General features: G+C 47.2%; 1 protein-coding gene across 1 annotated transcript in view; it reads right to left on the bottom strand.

The window, feature by feature from the left end:
- Positions 1 to 9923: 9923 nt before the first annotated feature.
- The window catches only part of POLR3A (RNA polymerase III subunit A), a 54555-nt gene continuing 41456 nt past the window's right edge, over positions 9924 to 23022 (bottom strand). The window contains exons 22-31 of the mRNA XM_037056373.1: positions 21401 to 21487; positions 21230 to 21312; positions 20269 to 20439; positions 19250 to 19343; positions 18969 to 19061; positions 17717 to 17881; positions 17056 to 17220; positions 16682 to 16813; positions 13155 to 13287; positions 9924 to 11135 (exon numbers count right to left, since the gene is read on the bottom strand). Coding sequence (XP_036912268.1) covers positions 10987 to 11135; positions 13155 to 13287; positions 16682 to 16813; positions 17056 to 17220; positions 17717 to 17881; positions 18969 to 19061; positions 19250 to 19343; positions 20269 to 20439; positions 21230 to 21312; positions 21401 to 21487 — 1272 coding nt within the window. The 3' untranslated portion in view covers positions 9924 to 10986. The remainder of the gene's footprint in view (positions 11136 to 13154; positions 13288 to 16681; positions 16814 to 17055; positions 17221 to 17716; positions 17882 to 18968; positions 19062 to 19249; positions 19344 to 20268; positions 20440 to 21229; positions 21313 to 21400; positions 21488 to 23022) is intronic.

Below are 23022 nucleotides of genomic sequence, written 5' to 3' on the forward strand. Positions count from 1 at the left end.
TTCACTCCTTCATTTTATATATATATATATATATATATATATATATTCAATATATATATATATATATATATATATATATTCAAGCCCATTTTTTTATTGCTTTAGAGGGAGAGGAAGGGAGAAAGGATAGAGAGAATGCAAATCAGTGCAAGAGAGAAGCATCAATAAGTTGCTTCCTGTATGTGACTGGACTGGGGATTGAAACCGCAATCCAGGTGTGTGCCCTGACTGGGAATCAAATCTGTAACAGTCAGGTTATGGGATGATGCTCCAACCAAGCCACACCAGCCAAGGCTCAACCAATATTTTTAAAGCTCTGCTACATGTAGGTACTGAGCTAAGCAATGAATATACAGCAGTGAACGAAACAAAAACACTGTCCTCATGGAGCTTACATTCTACTGGGGGAGATGCAATTAACACAATAAATAATGAAATGTTTAGGCCAGATGGAGGTTTAAGCATTGGGGAAGGAGCTAGGGACTGCTGGGATAAGCTGTAGTGCACGGGGTCACAGGGGCTCCCTGAAAGGGAGGCGGGTGAGGTGTAAGAGGGGAGGCCTCCGTCAGCAGTGCCCTGCTCCTTCACGAGTTCCGGCAACAGCTAAGCAATTTTCAGGCTTCCAGCTTCCTGGCGCCTCACAAGATACATTGAAGTAGACAGGCATGGCCGAGTTTAATCTCTCTTCTACAGAATGGGAAACTGATAGCAGAGGAAGGGAGGCAGCATGCTGGTGGCAGAAATGACATCTCAGAGATCTTAGTCCAGGACTATTTCTGCCAGACCCGTGGACTTACCACCAAGTCTGCCGATTCATACCTACCCCAAGCACGTGTCACAGGAGGCTGGATAAATCGCTGTGCTGTACAACTGGAGGACTGGTATCGCATGTCTGGGTCAGGGTGAGAGGGGTCTTGTTTATTTTACTCCTGATGTCAACTTCAAATGGTTATGATATGCTCTCCTGACTCATATGTGATGAATTGGTCATGCTCACTCTTTGGTGGTGGGACAGACTGAAGGGCATGATTCTCCTAACCCCTGGTTCCCCCGGGAAACAATACCTCCTCCGGGAAATGGTGAAGATTGGAAGCACGGATCCAAGGCACAAAGTGTACACAGTGTGGATTCTGCCCGAAAGCTCACTAAGAAGGCTGTGAGACTCAAGTCCTTCTACACTAGGCTCGCCCTGCCTTTTTGAATGTGGATCCCCTGCCTTCAAATAGGCCTTGAATTTGGGTCCAGGTTCACAGGCAACAGAAAATGATTTCTGGACTGTTTAAGCCCCAAGAGGTGTACACTGGAAAGTTCCTTGGACAGTAAGTGGACAAGCTGAGCGTCCAGCTTCAGTATGTATAGGGGGCCATGGACACTCTGGGGCCTGGGCTCAGTTCAGACATCAGTTTAGTTTCCGGAGCAGATGTGACTGGTCTCCTGCTGGTGGCCCTTGGCTCTTGGAGGGTCCAGGTTCTCCCCTTGCACATGAGCTTCCTGTGCGTGCGTCCCTCTGCCTTGAACATGCCCTTCCCCTTGCCCTTCCCATCCTTCAGGTATTGACTTCAACATCACCTCCTCCCAGAGGCCTTCTCAGACTCTCCAGTCGAAGTAGGTCTCTGCATTCCTTCTCTTTCACTGCAGCTGTCTCTTCCTTAGCTCTCGGCAGTTTGTAAGTACATATTTGTTTGCTCTCTCTTGCACTAACCTGTGTTTTCCAATCTGAATACAATACCACTAGTCATGTCTGGCTACTGAGCACTTAAAACTTGAGATGTGCTGTTAACTGCACAACATACACTGAATTTTGAAAACTTAGTATGTACAGTATAAAATAGCTCATTCATAATTTCTATATTACATACTGAAATATCTTGGGTATGTTGTGTTAAATAAAACATGTTAAAATTAAGTTCACCAGTTATTTTCTTTTTTTTTAAATGCCTGAACCGAGGACATTTTTTCATTGTTGTCAGAGGCAGAAGAAGGGCGAGAGAGACAAGGACATCGATGTGAGAGAAAAACATTCACTGGCTGCCTTCCTGCACACACTCCGACAGGGAATCGAACCCATAACCCTTTGGTCTACAGGGTGATGTTCCAACCAACTGAGCCACATCAGCCAGGGCTCACAAGTTCATTTTTAATGAGGGCACTAGAAAATTTAAGATTACATATGTGGCTTGTATTGTATTTATGTTGAACAGTGCTGTGACTAGATTAGTTCTGCAAGGAAAGGGTCATACAATTTGTTCATCATTCTGAGCCTAGCACCTGGTACTGGGGCCAGGACACAATAGGTGAGCAATAAATAGTGTAATTTATTGAATACGCTTGACAGTTACATTTTCCATTGGTCCAAATATATTCTGAACAGTCTGCTAAGGGAATGTGGCCTAATTTAAAAGTCACTTTACTAAAAACCCAACTCTGGCATAAAATTAGGAAAAAACAGGGACTTCCGCCAAGATGGAGGCATAGGTGGAAACACTGTGCCTTCTCCCACAACCAAGTTTGGATACAACAAAAGTTTTGGAGAACTAACACACACCCAGAGGCCAGAAAACTGAATTATACGGAAGTCCGACAGCTACGAACTGTTCAACGAGGACGGTAAGAGGTGGAGCGAGCAGCGGAGCTGGGTCAGGCAGGGCAGACCTAGGAGCGCAGGCAGCCCAGAACTAGTCGGGGTGCGGAACAGACTGACCAAGGTCGCACATTCGCGCGCAGTGAGACGGACCACGCAGGCCCCAGGGGGCAAACCCAGTGGTGGAGGGCTGACAGTGGTGGCACACTCGCGTGCTGAGGAGCGGGGCGCGTGGCCCTGGTGACGGTGGTGGCCGCGGTGCTGGTGGGGGTCGCGGCAGTGGCGGCAGTGGCGGCAGCGGCGGCGGGCACCGGAGGGAAGCCATTGCCCCTCTTTGACCCCGCCCCCACATACGAAGTCACAACCCAGCGACTGAGTTGCCCTGCTCTGGTGAAAACCTAGGGCTCCGATCCTGCTACTTAACAGGCACAAACAGCCCAAAAGATGGCTCAAGAAGAACTCAAAGTCCCAGAGCCAATAACTCTAAGCGACCAACAGATTGCCAGGCTCTCAGAAACCCAATTTAAAACACTATTTATCAGGATGCGAGTACAGTCACAAATTAGAGGAACATATGAAGGCTAAACTAGTTGAAATGAAGGGAGATGTCCAGGAAACCAATAGCGATGGAAAGGAAACTGGGACTCAAATCAATGGAATGGACCAGAAGGAAGAACAAAGCATCCCACCAGAAAGGAATGAAGAAATGAGAATTCAAAAAAATGAGGAGAGGCTTAGGAACCTCCAGGACATCTTTAAACGTTCCAACATCCGGATTAAAGGGGTACCAGAAGGGGGAAAGAAACAGCCATGAGTGGAAAACTTATTTGAACAAATAATAAAGGAGAACTTCCCCAGTCTGGCAAAGGAAATAGACTTCCAGGAAATCCAGGAAGCTCAGAGAGTGCCAAAGAAGTTGGACCCAAGAAGGAACACACCAAGGCACATCATAATTACATTAGCCAAGACCAAAATGAAGGAGAGAATCCTAGAAGCAGCAAGGGATAAGGGGACAGTCACCTACAAAGGAGTACCCATCAGACTGTCAGCGGATTTCTCAAAAGAGACCTTACAGGCAAGAAGGGGCTGGAAAGAAGTATTCCAAGTCATGAAATCCAAAGACCTACAGCCAAGATTGCTTTATCCAGCAAAACTTTCATTTAGAATGGAAGGACAGATAAAGTGCTTCTCAGATAAGGTCAAGTTCAAGGAGTTCATCATCACCAAGCCCTTATTATATGAAATGCTAAAGGGACTTATATAAGAGAAGATGAAAAATATTAACAGTGGAAGGACAGCAAACACACAGTTATTAACAACCACACCTAAAACAAAACAAAAGCAAACCAAGAAGACAGCTAGATCAGGAGTGGAACCATAGAAATGAAGAACACATGGAGGGTTAGAAACAGGGGGGTGGGAGGAGGAGAAGGGGGGAGAAGGCACAGAAAATAGCATAGATGGTAGGTAGAAAATAGGGGGGAGGGCGAGAATAGTGGGGGAAATATAGAATCTAAGGAAATTGAGACATGTGGTTATAGACTAAGGGGGGGGAGAATAGTGGGGGAGGGAGTGTGCGGGTGGAGGGGAATGAAGGGGGGGAATAGAACAACTGTAATGGTATAATCAATAAAATATATTTAAAAAAATAAAATCAATAAACATTTAAACAAATTTAAAAAATGGCATTACTCTCACAGGGTACAAAGTTAAAGGTACAATAAAACAGAGTAAAAAATAAGTCACCTCTACCTGTATCCTTTAGTTATCTGGCTTCTATCCCCAAAGGCAACCGTTACCAATTTTTTTAAAAAATATTTTATGTATTTACTTTTAGAGAGCGGGGAAGGGAGGGAGAAAGAGAGGGAGAGAAACATCAGCATGCGAGTGATTGATCACATACCTGCTACTAGGGACCTGGCCCTCAACCCAGGCATGTGTGTGCCCTGAGAATTGAACTAGTGACCTTTTGGTTCACAGGCCTGCACTCAATGCACTGAGCCATACCAGCCCGAACCAGCCAGGGCCTGATTTCTTAATATGTTCTTTGCTGATGACTTAATTTTTTTATAAATGTATTTTCTTATTTTAAAGATTTTAATTTTTTATTTTTAGACAGAGGGGAAGGGAGGGAGAAAGAGAGGGAGAGAAACATCAATGTGTGGTTGCGTCTAGTGAGCTCCACATTGGAGAACCTGGTCCCCAACCCAGGCATGTGCCATAACTGGGAATGAAACCTGCAACCCTTTGGTTCATAGGCTGGCGCTCAATCCACTGAGCCACAGCAGCCAGGGCTGCTAGTGAATTTAAATAGCAACCTTTTCCTTAAAAAAATTTTTGATTTTGGAGAGAGGGGAAGAGAGGGACAAAGAGAGGGAGAGAAACATCAGTGTGATTGAGAAAACATCAACTAGTTGCCTTCCAAATTCAACCCAGGCATGTGCCCCCACCAGGAATCGAACCGGTAACTTTGCGGTTTGTAGGACAATGCCCAAACAATCAAGCCACCAGAGCAGCAAGCTCTCCTTTAAAGAGAGAAAAAAAGTTAAGTTCCATGTTATGGGACAGCCTGCTATGTAATAAACCTGTATAAACAAGTGCATCAATTTTTATAACTCGCAATAAAAAATGAGTCATTTTGGTTTTACTATCCATAATTCTTAATTTGAGATTACATTTACTTTATGGCTCTGATTTAAATGTTCTAGCCATTAGTTATCTGACTGCCAAATGCGAGTCCCCTTCCCTAGCTCTCTTCCTGTGTGGTCTGAAACCCTGACTCTGCTGACTGACAGACCTGGGGCAGGAGTTAGGTCTAGGGAGACCACAAGGGACAGCTCCGTGTGGGTGAATTAAAAAGGGTTAGAGGAAGGGGTTGCAGTTGTGAATTACTAGACCAGGTTTTCCAGTAAAAACGGTGATGGTCACATAATTGCAAACATACTTGATGAGTGAATTCTCTGTGCCAGGCACTGTACTAAGACCTTACATGCACAATCACACTGAGACTTTGCAGTGACCCTGAGTTAGGTACTGCTAAAAAGCATTCTTCTGAGACAAAGAGAGGTTAAGGTCAAGGTCTCCAGATAGAAAGTGAAATTGAGGTTTGAGTTCCAATAGTCTGATCACAGAACCTTCACAAGACCCAGGATTTTAAAAAAGGTTATTTTATTCATTGAATTGAGGGGGCAGGCTGGGGGAGGGAGGGGAGAAGAGAGAGAGAGAGAAAGAGAGTGTGAGCGATAGAGGGAGGTATTTGTTGTTCTACTCATTGAGGCATTCATTGGTTGATTCTTGCATGTGCTCTGGTTGGGGATGGAACCTGCAACCTTGGTGTATCAGGATGATGCTCTAACCGACTGAGCTACTTGACCAGGGCAGAATCCAGGATTTTGACCACAAGATGACTGTGCCAGATGAGTAAGTCCCATACATGGAGGAACCTTCCCTAAGGACCCAGTGTACCAAGTACACTGATGGGTACACTGGGACCCTAACAAATATTAACAAATCAGCAGATTAACAAATATTCATGGGATTAAATATCCACTTATGGATACAAGTATGTTGGAGTTAGGGAGAGGATGGTAGCATTCCTTCCCAGTGACTGCAGGCTGTCCCCTGCTTAGGACACCCCATCTAGCACCCAGATCCAAGGGAAGGAGGCCAAATTTGCGGCTTGAAGGGCCCTGAAGGGAAAGTTGGAACCTGGTGGGCAGGGGGGCGGCTCTGGCTCAGAGACCTCTTTGCCCTGGTGAGGCCCCGATGTACTGTGAGCCTGCCCACAGGAACAGGCCCTAGACCGTGCTGGATACATTTCTTACCAAGTCTGATGCAGAATCTTTTCTCTCAATCCCTCTTGCTGAACTATTTTAAAATGCATTAGTGTCTAATTTGCCTGTTTTATTGCTGTACTTCTAATACCTAGAACAGTACCTTGGACATAAATATAAATTTAACATTTTAGATATTTAAAAAAACATTATTTATCTATCTATCTATCTATCTATCTATCTATTTATTTATTTATAGAGGGGAAGGAGGGAGAAAGAGGAAGAGAGAAACGTCAATGTTCAAGACAAACCAACTGGTTGCCTCTCACGTGCCCCCAACAGGGGACCTGGCCCGCAACCCAGGCATGTGTCCTGATTGGAACTGAAACTGGAATGTGACTTGCGACAAGATGGAGGTGTCAGTGGAAACACTGAGCCTTCTCCCACAACCAAGTTTGAATACAACAAAGGTTTAGTAAACAAAGACGCAGCCAAAGAACAGAAAATTGAACTATGTGGATGTCCAACAACAATGCACCCTTCAGAGCCAGCAGCAGAGCAGGGTTGGGCAGGAAAGATCCCCTGACCCAGGTGCACAGGCAGCTGGGTTAGCAGCGCGGACCCAGTGAGGGTGCGGGGCAGGCTGACCTTGGTCACACATTCGCATACAGATAAACCAGCAGGGGAGTGAGCAGTGAGACGGACTGCGCAGGCCCGGCAGCAGGAGGCGGCAGAGGGGACCGCATTGCTTTCCTTTGATCCCGCCCCCACATACAGCATCACAACCCAGCGACTGGGTTGCCCGGCCCTGGTGAACACCTAGGGCTCTACTCGCTCCTCATATGTAACAGGCACAAACAGTCCAAAACATGCCTCAAGAAAAACTCAAAGTCCCAGGGCCGATAACTCTAAGTGACCGAGAAATAGCGAACCTCTCAGATGCACAGTTCAAAATACTGGTGATCAGGATGCTCACAGAACTGGTTGATTTTAGCCACACATTAGAGGAATATCACAGGGTGGGGCTGGACACTGACTGGTGGCCTCCAGCACGTGAGAGTGCACTTGCTTTGGGGAACATTATTTTAGGAGTTAGAACCCACATGAACCTCAATCATCCTCTTTCACCACCTGCGGCAGATTCCCAACCTTTTTCATCTCATGGCACACACAAACTAATTACAAATTGTGTCACACACAAAATATATTTTTTGCCTATCTGACAAAATATAGGTGGTTTTGATTTATTCACACCAATGGCTACTGTGTTGGACAATCCAAGGGAAAAGTCAGTGCCCTGACTAAATAAGTATTGCATGTTTTAAAAATTTTTACAGCACACACATTGAAAATTGCTGACTTTCAGGAATGAGTTGCTACGGTCTTATGTACAGCAAGTTTTTCCTCTTGAGTTTTGGTAGGAAAACAATTCTGCCAAGAGCAAAAACTTAAGAAAAATCATTATACAGTGTCAGGTTCCATCAGACATGAACCAATGTGATTACACAGAGATAAACTCTGAGACAGAAACACGCCATAGCTTAACTGATGGACGGACGGACACCGAGACTCTGGAAGTAGAAGGAACCTTCAGAGTCTCAGTGTCCGTCAATCAAACTATGGTGTGTTTCTGTCTCAGAGTTTATCTAAGTGCTGAACAAAGCAGGGGGTTGTAACAGAATCAACAGCCATTCTACTCCCCTTGTTCAAGAGATACAAAAAGGGGAAAGGAATAGACAGATTACTAGTTAGAAATATGTATCTGTTAATGGAAGAGATAGAATTTAACTGTTTTTCTTATTTCTCCCAAACAGGCCCAGAGTAGAATGCTAACCTGTTGAGCTCACTTTTGAGATTAGATTGCTATCTGGTCTTCAAGCTCTGTGCTTGCTACAGCGCCGAATGCCAAGGTCAGAGCAAATGATCGCATTAGGGAAAATTTTACTACCCACCCGTGGCACAGTGAGGAGTCAACACTGCTGATGCCAGTGATCCCAGCAAGGCTGGTACTACTCCAGGACCAGCGCGCACAGAACACATCACTTCTTACTGGGCGGTGAGCTCCCTCACGTAACCCTTCTGGTTTTGAGACACCCGGTGACGTAAACCCAAGCCCCCACCTTTCTTTGCCTATCACAATCGCGTCTCCCAGGGACACACCAGCACCCAGAGTGTACTCCCTTAGGCAGGATGGGGCTCCTGAAGACGTGCCTTTTCTACTCAGAGGCACACGACTACCAGATTTCCTCCCCCACTTTGAACTGTGTCACCCAGAGGAAAGTGGGTGCTGGGGTTCCCTCCTGCTATCCAGGTCCACTCTCCCTGACCCTAGTGTGTATTCCCAGCATCCTGGATCCAATCAGGCCTGAGGCCTCCTTCCCAGGCCATTATCCAGGAGGCAGCTTTGCAGCCCTAGGGTTCTTTGCAGGTTGTGAGCAGCCCTGCTGGTGGTGAGGCCCCCAGTGGCAACCCTGAATAAGTGTTAACAGACTTACTCCTTTGCCTTGAACCAGGCCAGCTCAATTCAAAGACAGAGGGGTGCTGAACAAGAAGAAAAATGACATTTTTTCCCCACATCACTGACACCCTATGGAAAGTTCATAGGTCAATCTCCTGGGCGTAGGGGGATCATAGCGCCAAACTACAAATTGTAACAGAATTTTAAACATGAATCTTTGCCAAAAACAATTCAGGTTAAGAATTCCTAATTCAGAACCACATCAGCATGGGGGAGCAAGCACCCATTTGAACATGGACCAAAGTACCTTAGCAGCATTAATTCAGAACATGGGAAATCAGCTAGGAAATGTCCAAAAAATGGAAGTCTATAAAACACCACTTAAATTCTTCAAGACTGCAACTTTTTCTTTTACCACATCCATCTCTCTAATTGTCCAAACCATCTTCCCGCTTAACAATAAATTCCCATCCCTGTGGTTTGGGCTGTTTCTTTCAGTGGCTTTGCCAATGATAAATGGGCTGAGTCGTACAAGTAAACTTCTCAAGTGTGTGGAGCCAGAATTGGTGTCAAAGCCTTACTTCTTCTGCACTATCACCTTACTCCCAACTGAGCAGCCTGGGTCTTGCAAGGCCCCCCTGGACAGGAAGGAGTCAGGACAGTGGGACAAGGCTCCACAGGACATTCTCCAGGGGCAGAGGGGCTGCAGCCATCACCGTTTCTTCTCTGTGGCCCTCCTGGGCCAACCTGGCACAAAGAAGGCAGTCTCTGGGAGCGAACCCTTCCTGCTCTCCAGAAGATAAGCCATGTACTTTCCTTTCCTACGTTGCAGAAATCCCCCTTGGAAACCTTGAAGAACCCACTAGCAAGGTGTATTCACTGGCAGAAGCCTGAGTAGACCAAATGCTGGTCTCTTTTTCTTTTTAAAGATTTTATTTTTAGAGAGAGAGAGAGACACTGATCAGTTGCCTCTTGCTCACCCCTAAGGGGGTTGCTCCGCAACCCAGGCATGTGCCCCAACCGAGAATCAAACCACTGACCATTTAGTTTGCAGGATGGCACCCAACCCACTGAGCCACACAGGTCAGGGATAAACAAGGGTCTTTCTGGGATACTCGGCTGGTTCTCTACTCACAGCCTGACACATGCTTTCTGTTGTCAACAGAGATTTCCCATTCGAGGAGCCTGCCATGCCAAGTGGGCAAGTCCCCAGCTCCAGCTGGCGCCCACCCATGTGGGCCTCCATTCCTGAGTGACCCTTCACCCCTCATGGCTGGCACCTGCTGCCACTGCCCCTGGGGCACTTTTTAAGCCACCAGTTGTGCACCTGCCTGTTGCTCCAGGAGGGGTGCGGATGCCAGTGCAGGCAGCCTGGACCGGCCTCACTCATCATCTCCAAATATACAGACAGTCCCCGCCTCAGCAGGGCCCAAGGCCACAAAGAACGGGTGTGACTCTGTCACACAGTAGTGACAGGTAGTGACAAGGTAGTGCTGAAACTTGTGGGACTGGAGGTAGACGAAAACAGAGTGGCCAGGGCACCTGTGAAAGGCATTTCAGAGCAGCCTGGGCCTCACAACAGCCTCAGATCGATTACAAATCCTGGACTGTCTCATTTGTTTAACCAGTTTTCCCAGTGACACTTCAACGCTGGCTTTCGTGGTTTTAAAAGTAAAACCAAATAACTAAAACTCCCAATTTTTAAACTGAATAAATAGTAACACTATTTACAAGGGTACACCAGACTGAGATTAAAGCATGACTGAGGAACCGGAAACCTGGGGCTGTGCCCTGGCTCTGGGGCTCTGCCCTGGCTCTGGGGCTCAGCGCCCTTGGTCCTGGGTGCTGACGGGCAGATGAGTGAGGTGGGAATCAGTGAAGACGCCTGGCGGGCCTCCCTGTAAGTCAGGGAGGTGGGCAGGAGGGAGGGAGGCCTGGAGCTGTTCCTCGGTTAGGTTTAAACAAATGACAGAGAAGACTCAGCTGTTCTGACCAAGCGGTGTGGTCTGAGTTGGCGGGTGAGCTGCTCCTGGCGGCGCAGGGGGCCTTCTCCGATTGCTGAAAAGGTGTGGAAAGCAGGGCCTCCGCCCCAGGGAGCACACGGCTGAGGCAGCTGTTGGTCTGGAGCCCCTTTCAAGACAGGACAGGTCAGGCATGGTCCCTTCTTTCCTGGACTATGTGACAAGGGGGATGTGGAATTCGTTTGTGTCGAAGATCAGGGGCCTCCTGGGAGGGCTTGGGTCTTTGTCAGCCTTGTGGAGCAGCTTGAACAGGCCGGTTCCAATGTTCATGGGGATTCCCATGATGATGCATTCAGACACCCCTGAAACCAACCAGAAGAAGGTTAGAGAGCTTCTCAACACAACGGTGGGTTGTCCAGACAGAAAGACTGCTGACTGAGGAGCCAGAAACTGGGATTTGGGTCCCAGCCCCACTGCGCATCAACGGGTTGAACTGGGGCTGGTCACTTTACTCCTCGTCTGTGACGGGGAGACGGCTGAGAAGCCCAGGCTGCACACCGTGCATCTAGATGGCAGGGGAGAGTTCGTATGCTCGGGGAAGGGCAGTGCCTTTTCACAGCCCAGCTGCTGGCCGGAGACTGACAGCTCAGCAGTTCACTCCCTCTTAAGCCAAAGACTCTGTGGCACTAAACAGCGAGCAAGGCTAGTGAAAGATGCTCAGGGAACCCCGAGTTTGCCAGCCAGTGTTTCCTATCTTAGCACCTAGAGGAAAAGCAAACAGGACGATACGATCAGGCAACAATCTCCTCGGAACCAGCAACAGCAAGGGGTTCACTATGCTCAGGCGCCAGGGTCGGGCCAGGATGAAAGGCACCCCAAAGCCTTGGGAGATCAGAGCCTTAACTGGAAACACTCCGAAGGCAGCCAAGGCTCCTAATGGAGTGACAGAAATAAGGATGTGGTGCAGATTCTCTCCCAAGCTCCCTTTCAGCTTTCTAAGATCCAAGCACTGGGCTCTGCATCAGGCTTCTGGCTCTAAAGTAAGCAAGTGTGTGCCTGCTACATTCTGAGCTGTGCTGTTGGGAAACCAGTCAGGCAAACCACCAAACTAAAACCCAACATATAGTGAGGACTGACACTATGCTACAATGTGTAAAGGACCAGGAGGAGGGGGATGATTTCGAAGTGGGGATTGGGTGGAGGTACCAGGTGCCTAAAGGGGTCGGTAGTGGAGAGGGAGCAGTGGGCAGGGCCAAAGTGGGGCAGCAGGGCTGCAGTCCAGGCCCAGGGCCCCATGTCCTGTTGGGAAGGTTGGGGTGCTGGGTCTTAGGGCCCCTGTCAAGCAGACTTGCTCTAACTTTTACCTTGGCTTTGGCTTTCTCCTGCCCCAATTTCTGCTCTCTTTCCTTGCCTTTCACCCTTTATTATCTTAAAGAATTATGTAATTCCTTTTCCCTTTCATCTGCAACTTATACCCCTTTTGAAAGGCATTCGTCTTAGACATATGCTGACTGGGCCCCACTACACCATCACCTGTTTGGCAAATCCACACAAGAGTAGGCGGTGAGGCTTGAAATGGCCACTAGGAAGCAGAGATCTGGAGGCAGGGATGGCAGCCAGGCTTGGACTCCCTGCATGGGCCGACGAGTTTGTGACTTTGAGAAGCTACTGACCCTCCTACGCCCCAGCTCCTCCTAAGCTCCCAATCAGGCCTGTAGGGTCTTGGCCTGAGAAAGGCTGAAGTACAGTGGGCCGCTGTAAAGGACGCAGGGAAGAGCCGGGTGGGCAGCAGGCACCGTCGTGACAGCTCCCGCTTACACTCCCTCTCTCCCAGGCCCCCATCAGAGAAGCACTGCACCGTTAGGGGATAAGGCCAGTACAGGGCAAGAATTTGCAGTCAGACTTGACGGCAAGTGGGTTTCTTTGTTTTCTCATTTGTAAAAGGGTTTAATACCTACACTCCCAGAGGTACTGAGATACGGGCATTCAAGATGCCCGGCACGGGGGCTCAACAAGCTGGCTGCCCTGCCCAGGCAGAAAGGACAACAGAGACACATAGCACTGCCCCTCTCCTGCCAGCCTTGGCATCACATGGGCTGGGAAAGTTCCTACATGTCCATGGTGGATCTTTTTCTTCTTGGACCAAAAATTGGCTGTATGGACAGAGAGGCCCCTTAGAAGATGGGGGGGATGCAGGGTAATGCTCTGCTCAAGCTCTGGAAATGAGATTGGTTGGTTCCAATTCCATGATCTGTAACTTTATTCCTATAAAAATAAAAGCTCTGCCTATTCAGTTGTTTGCTTCCCAAAACACCCCTGCCAGGGTTTAAGTTACAGACAACCAAGGCCCCTGGCTATGCTTTTAGAAACACCAAACCTACCGCACACGGAGTCCTTCTGCCCAAAGTAGGCAGCGTCAAAGAGGTGGTCAGCCGTCTTCTCAAAGGAGGCCAGCATCAGCACACTCTCCTTCATCTTAGCCAGGCCAAACCTAGTAATGCCCAGGACTTCCCCCTGTGTCAAGGGATGAACATGTCAGAGTGGTACCCATGCCACTTGTGAAAGCTTAAAACCAAACCACATCCATGGCATCCTCTTCAACAGAATAAGCAAAAATCAGCCCAATACAGTAGTTGCTTAAGTCATAACCTCAGTCTAGAACAGGACCCTAACAGCTCTCTGCCCCACCCGTGTCTCGCTGGGACTATTTGTCACGGACAACATGGATCCTCATACTCACAAGCAGGGGCCATTGGAACAAATAATTATGAACTGAGAACTAGAGTTCAGAACCTAACTTTAGAAAAAAGAAAGTATTTCTGAAGATGTTTACTATGTTTTAAAGAGCTCAAAATGCAACTTAAACATCTTAAAGCTGGGAGAGAGTTAAATACATTTAAGTGTTTTCACTCCAAGGACTAGTAGGACATCATTAAAAAAGTATATTTAAAAATATGAGGACTTCCGCCAAGATGGAGGCATAGGTAGAAACACTGTGCCTTCTCCCACAACCAAGTTTGAATACAACAAAGGTTTAGTAAACAAAGACACAGCCAAAGAACAGAAAACTGAACTATATGGAAGTCAGACAACAACGAACCGTTCAACCGGACCGGTAAGAGGGGCGGAGCCAGCAGCGGAATAGGGCCGGGCAGGAAGGATCCCTGGACCCAGGGGACCCAGGCATGCAGGCAGCGGTGTAGCAGCGCAGACCCAGTGGGGGTATGGGGCAGACTGAGTGCGGTCATACTCACTTGCGGATAAACCAGCAGAGATATGAGCAGTGAGACAGACCCTGCAGGCCCCAGAGGCGAACCCAGTGAGGGTGCCGGGCAGGCTGATCCAGTGAGGGTGTGGGGCAGGGTGATCGAGGTTGCACATTCACGCCAGACTGGGCAGCCCCGGCAGCGGGAGGAGGCAGAGGGGACCGCCATTGATTTCCTTTGACCCTGCCTCCTCATACAGCGTCACAACCCAGTGACTCAGTTGCCCCACCCTGGTGAACACCTAGGGCTCCACTCCTCCTACGAAACGGGTACAAACAGACCAAAATATAGCTCAAGAAGAACTCAAAGTCCCAGGGCCGATAACTGTAAGTGACCGAGAAATAGCGAACCTCTCAGATGCACAGTTCAAAACACTGGTCATCAGGATGCTCACAGAACTGGTTGATTTTAGTCACAGATTAGAGGAACATATGAAGGCTAAACTAATTGAAATGAAGGGAGATGTCCAGGAAACCAATAGTGATGGAAAGGAAACTGGGACTCAAATCAATGGAATAGACCAGAAGGAAGAACAAAACATCCAACCAGAAAGGAATGAAGAAATGAGAATTCAAAAAAATGAGGAGAGGCTTAGGAACCTCCAGGACATCTTTAAACGTTCCAACATCCGGATTATAGGGATACCAGAAGGGGAAAAGAAACAGCCATGAGTGGAAAACATATTTGAACAAATAATAAAGGAGAACTTCTCCAGTCTGGCAAAGGAAATAGACTTCCAGGAAATCCAGGAAGCTCAGAGAGTCCTAAAGAAGTTGGACCCAAGAAGGAACACACCAAGGAACATCATAATTACATTAGCCAAGATTAAAATGAAGGAGAGAATCCTAGAAGCAGCAAGAGATAAGGGCACAGTCACCTACAAAGGAGTTCCCATCAGACTGTCAGCGGATTTCTCAAAAGAGACCTTACAGGCAAGAAAGGGCTGGAAAGAAGTATTCCAAGTCATGAAATCCAAAGACCTACAGCCAAGATTGCTTTATCCAGCAAAGTTTTCATTTAGAATGGAGGACAGATAAAATGCTTCTCAGATAAGATTAAATTCAAGGAGTTCATCATCAAGGCCTTATTATATGAAATGTTAAAGGGACTTATCTAAGAAAAAGAAGATGAAAAATATTAACAGTGAAAGGACAGCAAATTCACAGTTATCAACAACCACACCTAAAACAAAAGCAAAGCAAGAGGACAGCTAGATCAGGAGTGGAACCATAGAAATGAAGAACACATGGAGGGTTAGAAACAGGGGGGTGGGAGGAGGAGAATGGGGGAGAAGGCACAGAAAATAGCATAGATGGTAGGTAGAAAATAGATAGGGAGGAGGGCAAGAATAGTAGGGGAAATATAGAATCTAAAGAACTTGAGACATGTGGTCATAAACTAAAGTGGGGGAATGGTGGGGGAGGGGGTGTGCAGAGTGGAGGGGAATGAAGGGGGGAATAGAACAACAACTGTAATGGTATAATCAATAAAATATATTTAAAAATTAAAAAAATATGAAGCCTGGCTGGTGTAGCTCAATAGATTGAGCATGGACTGCAAATTAAAGGGTTGCAAGTTTTCTTCCCAGTCAGGGCACATGCCTGGGTTGCTGGCCAGGTCCCCAATAGGGGGCGCATGAGAGACAACCACACATTGATGTTTCTCTCTCTCTGTTTCTCCTTCCCTTTCCCTCTCTCTCAAAGCAAAGCAAAGCAAAACAAGACAAATAAAAAAACTATGCAACAACATGGAAAATACAATGTTAAATTAAAAACTCAGGATAAAAACTAGTGCCCACTCTTCACTGAAACCAGAGAAACACTATATATATGCAAAGCAAGACTGAAGGGGAAGACTTGAGAATAACAGCCTCATGTGGGTGGTAGGAATGGGCCAGTTCTCCTGCCTAGTTTCTGACTATTCTCCAGCACAGTGCAGGTCTGAATGGGAAGGGTCACCGAAACCTTTTGTACAGCACTGCTAGACAGAAGGCACTTTTGGGGGAAGAAAGCAAATATAACTAACCAACCAACCAGCCTCAGTCACCCCAGAGATCATGTTAAACTTATTCTTTTCCTGAATATGGCTACAGGAGAAGTGTGGTGAATGGGTTTAACAGGGAATAAACACCTCAGTTTGACAGGAAATCCCTGCCCTTTTGTCAATGGCTAGGACAAAAGGGCAGGGATGAGGACAAAATTTCTTTTTTTCTTTCTTTCTTATACTTTCTTTCTTTCTTTTTTTAATTTTTAGAGGGGAAGAGAAGGAGCAAGAGAGGGAGAGAAACATCAGTGTGTGGCTGCCTCTCACATGGTCCCAACTGGGGATGGGGCCCACAACCCAGGCATGTGCCCTGACTGGGAATCGAACCGTGACCCTTTGCTTCATAGCCCGCGCTCAATCCACTGAACTACACCAGCCAGGGCAGGACACAATTTCTAATAAGAGCAAAACCCCATACTCCACTGCACACCATTCCAGTGTTCGTACTGGAATTTTACCGGAGCAGCCAGCTGAGCACCATGCTTTGGTTTTGGGGGGATGGAGCCACCTTATTTTTGCTCAATGGACACCACAACCATGTACTTTCCATGTCTTAGCATGACAGCTTCCTTCTCCTGAGATTGGTCACTCCCACCAACCTTGTAGGTCATCAGGTCGGAGAGCAGCATAACGTGCCTCCTGTCGATGCTCATGCCGTGGTTGACCATCGTGTACTGGATCTCATTGATGATAGTGGTCCGAGCAGCTTCAATGCCCAGAGTCTTCTCCACCTAGGGAGAGCCAGGATGAGTGGACGCAGCCACTTCCAGGGTGCTACCCAACGTCTTCTAAGTCCTCCTCTGCCCTGCAGGCTCATGGCAAGCCCCACGCCCTTTCCCAGAAATAGATGTTTCGCTGTAGACCCAGAGAAAACAGCAAGGTCTGAGGAATGTGCCAGGAGCCAGCTGAGGGCCTGGAAGGGGCACCAAGGGAGACAGGACGACTGTAAGGGGACCCTGGGTGTGAGCAGTACCTCATATGTGTTATTGGAGGTGGTTCGGGTGCCCTTCACACCGTGAGTGGCCATGACTGCCCGCAGGTTATCACCCTCCACCAGTAGCTTGTACTTTTCCCTTCCGCTCTGCTCGTCGATGTGGATGACAGCTCTGGACACCTCTGGGATGCCCTGTACCACCACCTGGACTCAGAAACACAGAAGGGTTGGGACTCTGTAGTGCCCATGGCCTCCATCAAGCTGGCAGCCTCAGAAACCGCAGTGGCAGTGAGAATGGGGAATGCCAAGGCCTGGGTTTGTCACCCGGATCATCCCTGTTTCTGTGGTAGCGTCAGTAGCATACCAAACCTAACAGTGCCTGTCCGCTGTTTCAGGGATTAGGGATCCCTGCAGAAATTCAGGGGTCCGTGTCCTTTTGGACCATCAGTTTTATGAGAAAACAGAAAGAAATCTAATAGACACAGTTGGTATGACAGTGCTAAGAAGAAAAGAAAATGGGCTGATTCCTTAGGAGTGTGGCAAAGAAGAGAGGAAGAAGTGGTGTGCCACCCTCAGTTCGGTGGCAGCAGAGTCCCTCACTGGCACCTTAATATTCCCCTTAGTGGTTACGTGGTCTCCCTCTTTACAAATCTCCTGGCACTCGGCTGGGTAGGGCCCCAAAGGGTGACTGTCATCTCACCTTGGGGAGATCCTCTTTCAGGAACTGCAGCACATAGTACATGGAGCTCTTGCTGTTTTCTCGGGGGGTGACACACACCACAGCCTCGCCGTGAACAGCCACATCACCCGGCTTTACACGGAGCTTGGACATGCAGATGGAATACCGTACCGTCTCAGCGTTCACCTGAGATGAACCAGGACACACAGTGAATGTGGCCACCAAGGTGGCCAGGCACAGGCCAGATGCCCAGGACATTACTGACAGCAGTTTGGAGCCTTTGTTTCCAGGGTTTCTCAGTCTTTTTTCATCATTGTGCCTCTGAAAAGCCTTTTTTAGGTATTTTCCTAATCACTCTCCCCACCATGAAATTTTTATACCAGAGATATATTTTATTATTTGTGTGCTGTATGAATATCTGTGCTTATTCATAAAAAGAGCACAAAGGTTTTTTTTATAGGCCTCCAACCTTCACCCCACTGAAAACGCACACTCAGGTCATGGCAGCATGCATGGGCTCCAGGGGAGCTGAGGGGGAGCCGGAGGCTGGTGGCCAGGACAATCTAAAAGCATCCGTGAAGCCCCCCCTTTACTGAGTCTTCACCACAACGGCTACATTCCTTGAGGCTTCCTTACCCTTCTGATAAAAGGGCCGCAAGTGGCCAGAACCAGGCTACAAAAATCCCCAACCTGGACAATTGGCCATTCAATTTAGGTCATCTTCCACACGGACAACACCTGAACTTGGTACTTGAGAGAATGGGATACAGAATGTGTGAAGACTAGTATAGACTTTAATTATGTGAAAGAAAGAGGAAAGTGCCAGGGAGTTACTCAGTTTGTACCCTGAATAGGGCTGATAATCTTGCAACTGTTAAGCAAGTTTAACCCACCCATCGAAAAACATGCACCAAGCTAGCCAGGTGTTGTGCTGGTGCTGGGAGCCACAGATGTGTAAGACCCAGACAGCCCTACAGTCCTTCCAAACACTGGGAAGAGCGACAAGGAGACCAATTACTGCAACACTTTGTCGCAGTGAATGGGTATTGTGGCCAGCACAAAATTTCAACTAATTCCCTGTACGTCTTTAGAAGGCAATGTCTGTCAGAGTCTGGATTAGAAAGAACGCGAAGATACAACAGACTCACACAGATCAACCAAAGGAAAACCTCTGTAATGCTGTGTCTTGCTTTGTCCCTGCCCTAACTCATCAGCGCCCAGCTCCAGACTAAGACAGGACGGCTTCCTCTACACATTTAATTACGTGACTCACTTCCAGTCTCAGAAGTCTAATCCGTTCCAGGGAGAGCTTGACGAGAATAAAGCAATCATCAGGAAGAAACACTTCTTCAATATACTCTGAAATCTGTGGTGTCAGAAGATCAGAATGGTAATCAGTCACCTTCCCCTTTCCCAAGAGTGTTCACTGCTCACTCTTTTTTTAAAGATACAGAATAGTGTGGACACACTAACCAGTATATCCACTGAAACTGGTTTTATACTTCCTTGCAACACTGATCTAGTTTCCTGTTATTAAGAGAGATTTCTCCTTACCTCTCCCAGGAGGGTTTTCTCAATTCTCCCTTTCACAAGGCGAGCGTAATCCGCATCGTCATCCTTGTCCAGCTGTGCTGTGATGATTGGAGTGCTGTGAGAAGGGAGAAACAATTACAGCACAGGGGGTGAGCTTGCTTAAAGGCCACTGCTTTGTTAAACTGATTACTACTGAGAAGTGTGATGTTAAAAGCGACTGAAGTTTACTGAGCATTCACTGTGTGTCAAGCACGCTTCTTCATACATTCTTATTTAGACTGACTATTTTTGGAGCTCACGAGGCAAACCACTCTACCAGTGAATGAAGTGACTTTCTCCAGGACACCTCCAGCGCCTCCAACCACTACTTAATCAGCTTCCACCCTCACCGTCCTGGGTGGTGTCCTCCGAACACACACTCCTGGAAGAGATCTGACCAACCCAGAGGGGCAGGCAGAGTTCCTGCCTCCTGGACACCTACGGCTGCTGTTCGGGAGCCAAGTGTAGTGCTTTCATTTAATGCTGTCGGTCATTTTTTTAGGTTCCGGTCACAGGTGAATCATCATTTCGTCATCAAATGTACCGCAATACATCTCTATCTTTTTTGGTCTCAGATCACCTACACATCCTATCACGAAATCACAGGAGTCACAGAATATTGCTACAGCTGAAGTGGGAGACACAGCAGTCAGGCCTGGTTCGGCTGGGAATACGACATAAAAAGTTTGAAATCTACCATGACACACTGCTATCATTTTTCCAGTAGTACTTGTTTTTTGTTGTTGTTGTTTGTTTGTTTTATGTTTCTCTCATGTGACCTGTAGCCATTAAGAATTACTTTTTCAATTTTGACTGTAACTGGTTTCAACCTATATTTTTCTTGAGTGTGTTTTTTAAAAAACTAAAATATGGTTAACACAAGCATGACACTGAAGTTTGAGATACTGCCCATTTAAACAGCACATCTGACACAAGGATCACTGTTTCTCAAAAAACATGACAGGCAGTCCGGGAATAGAAGGGAAGTGGAGGTGGGGCACCTGATGGCCTTAGAAGCGTTGATGATCTCTTTGATCCGGGGCACACCCAGGGTGATATTCATGGAGGCCACGCCTGCAAAGTGGAAAGTCTTCAAGGTCATCTGGGTGCCTGGTTCACCAATGCTCTGAGCACAGAGTGCACCTACCGCAGAACCTGGTTCCATCTGTGCCCTGGAAGAAAAAGATATGAATGAAAAGTCCAGCAAAACTTCTGGGGACAGGCTTCTGGTTATGTCAACAGAAGAAATGCAGGTGCCTTTAGGGTCAGAAAGGAATTAGCGACGAGCCAGGCTATGCTTGTGATCGAGGTAGAACTGGGCACAGATCACTAACAGGTGCAGACAGAGATACGATGCTCAGAGGGGTCTGAGAATGAAAGTGAATCCTGTGTGGCTACTTGCGGTCAACACGCAATGCCTGGGCCCAAATGTCCACTGCCTGATGAACATATAAGAAGAGCCTGCTAACAGCCCCGGTTGGTGTGGCTCAGTGGATTGAGTGCCACACTGCAAACTAAAGGGTCACCACATCAATTCCCAGTCAGGGCACATGCCTGCACTGAGGGCCAGGTCCCTAGCTGGGGGCGCCCACACATTGATGTCTCTCTCCTTCTTTTTCTCCTTCCCTTCCACTCTCTAAAAATAAATAAAGTATTTTTAAAAAAGGGCCTGTTAAAAAATGGCACTGAAGGTGGAAACAGCAGGTAGCACCTGCCAAATATATTGGTAGTTTCTCTTTGGGGAGAAAACACTTGAAAATTTCTTTGTGTTATTTCCACATCTTGGGGCATCCAGTCGACCAACCTACCCACTGGAATCCCTAGGTAAGAGGTGAGAGAACCTGCTCAAATACTGGCAGTCAATAAGGGTGCTGGTGCAGAATTTTATTTCCCTGGGGAAACAGGAAGGATATGAGAGAGCCATGTAACTGCCTGACAGTCTAAGACAATTAGCATCCATACCTCATGTACTTGTCCCTACAGGTCTCTAGAAACTTTTCTATTTGGGTCGGGGTGATCCGGTCCAACTGGTATAGCACGCGGGGCTAGAAGAACAGAACCAAGTGCAGAGTTAGGGCTGGCAGCACCGGAAAACACCGTGGGGTCTGTCCCACATCAGGGAAGGCCGGTTACCTCTGTTGTGCCGTTATCGTTGATGCCATATTTGTCTCTGGTTTTCTTGATCTTCTCAGAAACCCCCTTAATGAACTTTTTTATCTCCTGAAAGAGCACACAGCAAACATAAGCAGTATGTTTTTCTGAATTACTGAATTCCTCAGTAATTCAGATGGCATGATGTGTTTTATAAGCTTCAGTAAAATGAGCCCATCATATTTTAGTGACAGCTAAATATATACTACAGGGATACACTATGGATCAAGTTCCTATTACAAAATGTTTTTCTAAAGAACACACAAAATCATCCACAGCCCGGACATATCACTCATCAGTTTAGGTGTTTCTAAGGCCTTTTTATTCCAACGAGGCTTCAGCAATGGCACGCTCCTGCCACCCCCCTGGGTCTGCAACGTCACCCTTGTGCAGCACCAGGATCACCCTTCGTACCTGCTGCTTTCTCCTCTGCTCCCCAGCACATCGCACTGCTTACATGCACACGGTTCAGACAGGGAGAAGTGTACCACGTACACTTTTCGTCTCTAGATTAATTTTTAAATTTCTTCTGAAGTTGTTATGATCAATTTAAATACTTACACGCTAAAGCATAGCTTTGCAGGCGTATATACATTTCTAACACATGCTTTGAGCGTGCCTTCATTGCAAAGGAAACACTCCCAAATCCAGCTTCTCCTTCTTTCTGACTCTCACCTCTGCAACACTCCCTCAGTCTCTCTCGCTCCCTCCCACACACCATTAGAACTTTGGAAGGATTCCTGGAAACCACTCTCAAAGCTAGAAGTAAAATATTAATTTATTTGCTATTCTTGCTATATTTAAGAACAGTACTCTAAAAGAAAAAAAATGGTAAGAAACAAAAAGAAAAAAGAAAAAAAAAGAACAACAGCAAAAAAGATGGAAAGAACAGTAATCTAGGCCCCAGGATGGTGACTAAGTGGAGCAAGGAAGGTGAGAAGTACATCCAAGGATGGGGAGGTACACAGGGCAGGGCTCGGGACTGTGGACCAAGGTTTTCTGGCAACTGCTCAAACAGAAAAAAAGCCATCTGTTTACAAATGATAGCGTGTCTATGAAACACAGCCAGCCTCATGGTCACTCCTGGAACCAGAATCAGCCAGCACCTCCTCTCAGGGAGTGCTTACAGAAGGGGGTATGGTGTGGTTTAATGAACTACCCCATCAAAGTCCAGCTCCCGGGGGGAGGTGGACTCACACATTAGGCACAATAGGACTTTTAATTTTAATTATTGATTTAAGAGAGCAGAGAAACATCAATTTGATGTTACGCTCATTCATGCAGTTATTGGTTGCTTCTTGTATGTGCCCTGACTGGGGATCGAACCTGCAACCTTGGTGCATTGCATGATGCTCTCACCAACTGATCCATTAACCGGCCAGGGAAGGAATGACTCTTAGAGTACTTCTCAGATGAGCTGATGGCACACACCACACAGGAGCAGCAATCCTTTCTGAGGAGATGGGGAGAGTAGACAGACTACATTTCTCCTCAGCAGCTCTCTGGGAAATAGAATTTGCCTCAGTGACTTTAGATAAATCATGGTGAGAGTGAGCATGAATTGATGCCTATTTTCCCTTGAAAGCAGGTAGGGAGAAATGGGT

Source organism: Sturnira hondurensis, unplaced genomic scaffold, assembly GCF_014824575.4.
Source record: "Sturnira hondurensis isolate 20B ecotype Veracruz unplaced genomic scaffold, ASM1482457v3 Scaffold0008916, whole genome shotgun sequence".
In the NCBI taxonomy this organism is placed as follows: Eukaryota; Metazoa; Chordata; class Mammalia; order Chiroptera; family Phyllostomidae; genus Sturnira; species Sturnira hondurensis.